We start from the raw sequence: 1,302 nt of genomic DNA, 5'->3' as shown, positions 1-1,302 counted from the left end.
CAAAATACAAGTATGAACCTGAAAATGACTGATATATGTCTCCTTTAAGTTGCGGACTGTAAAACCAAAACAATGAGCTTAAAATAGGGCTGGGTGATATGGAGAAAATCAAATATCACAATAATGTTGACCAAATGCATCAATGTCGATATGGCCGTGATATTGTAGGGTTGACTTTTGGTGTTTACACAATTACATTTTAGATAAATAGCCATTATTAATGTGGATATAATGACTAAGTAGGTAAAAGGCAAATAACAGAACAGCTAGAACAGTCTGAAGGTGTGATATCCAAAATTTAAGACGATATCTAATGACATTTAGCATAGTTGATATAATATCAATATATTACCCAGCCCTAGCTGAATGAGGCAAAAACTCTCCGTACATCTTAGGAGAACTCCAGAATTGGGATAAAAGTCTCTGTTTGTCACTATGAGCGACCCCTTCACATCTATGCAGTCATTAACAAAGACAGTTTCGCAGTGACGGTGTATCAACAGGGGATGTTAAAACTGAAAATAAAACCTGGGCCTTTGTTGTCTTCCTTCTGGTTGTTGATTGATTAGGCAGCTCAGTTTGCTCTGAAGTTAATAACAGATTAGCTTTTAGGCCTGCTACTTACACCAAAAGCTGCTTAAGTCTTTCTGTGTGACTAAGAACATTGAAATTTGAACAAAGTACAAATAAACCACAGGATCAGACAAATGAAATCCTTTTCTGAGTCATTTCCATCATAATCCCGAATGTTTAACAGTATGAAGCTGGATTAATCGCAATGTCAACAGGCTTGTGTGGTCATGTTAGCTGATGCCTGGATTATTTATTTCCTGAGAAGCTTGGGACTGTTATACTGGAGTCGCTCAAGGTGCACCTGGCAGTTATAGTGTGTGGAAGGGAAAGAACCAACCTCTCCTTTTGAATTATCATGAGCCACCAAGATATTGTTGGAACCATTTAGTAACCTAAAGAAGGAAACGGACAAAATCAACACAAAGTCAAGATCACGGCCAAGAATAAATCTCTCCAAGTGCTGAGATACTTGAAACTATAAGATACAGCTAGACAAACTGATGACTTACTGGTCTTCTTTGAAGTAAGTGAAGCCAACAAAGGGTAACTGGTTTCCAACAAAGGCCTTAGGTGTGGGGAACGTTTCTACATCGCCTTTGTCATCTTCAATCTCATCAAAATTACTTGTGTCTATGTCACTGCTCAGCTCTGGGACCACGGGGGCAGCAGCTGAGGAAGGAGAGAGAGAGAGAGAGAGAGAGAGAGAGAGAGAGAGAGAGAGAGAGAGAG

General features: G+C 39.3%; 1 protein-coding gene across 3 annotated transcripts in view; it reads right to left on the bottom strand.

Annotated features, from left to right (window-relative positions):
- The window catches only part of rock2a (rho-associated, coiled-coil containing protein kinase 2a), a 40,488-nt gene that overhangs the window by 17,160 nt on the left and 22,026 nt on the right, over nt 1–1,302 (bottom strand). For all 3 annotated transcript variants that reach the window (XM_032501230.1, XM_032501229.1, XM_032501232.1), the window contains exons 9-10: nt 1,083–1,242; nt 911–965 (exon numbers count right to left, since the gene is read on the bottom strand). In XM_032501230.1, the coding sequence (XP_032357121.1) occupies nt 911–965; nt 1,083–1,242 (215 nt within the window). The remainder of the gene's footprint in view (nt 1–910; nt 966–1,082; nt 1,243–1,302) is intronic.

This window comes from Etheostoma spectabile, chromosome 20 (genome assembly GCF_008692095.1).
Source record: "Etheostoma spectabile isolate EspeVRDwgs_2016 chromosome 20, UIUC_Espe_1.0, whole genome shotgun sequence".
Lineage (NCBI taxonomy): Eukaryota > Metazoa > Chordata > Actinopteri > Perciformes > Percidae > Etheostoma > Etheostoma spectabile.
Note: the sequence above shows the minus strand (reverse complement) of the source record. Positions and strands in the feature narration are given on the sequence as shown.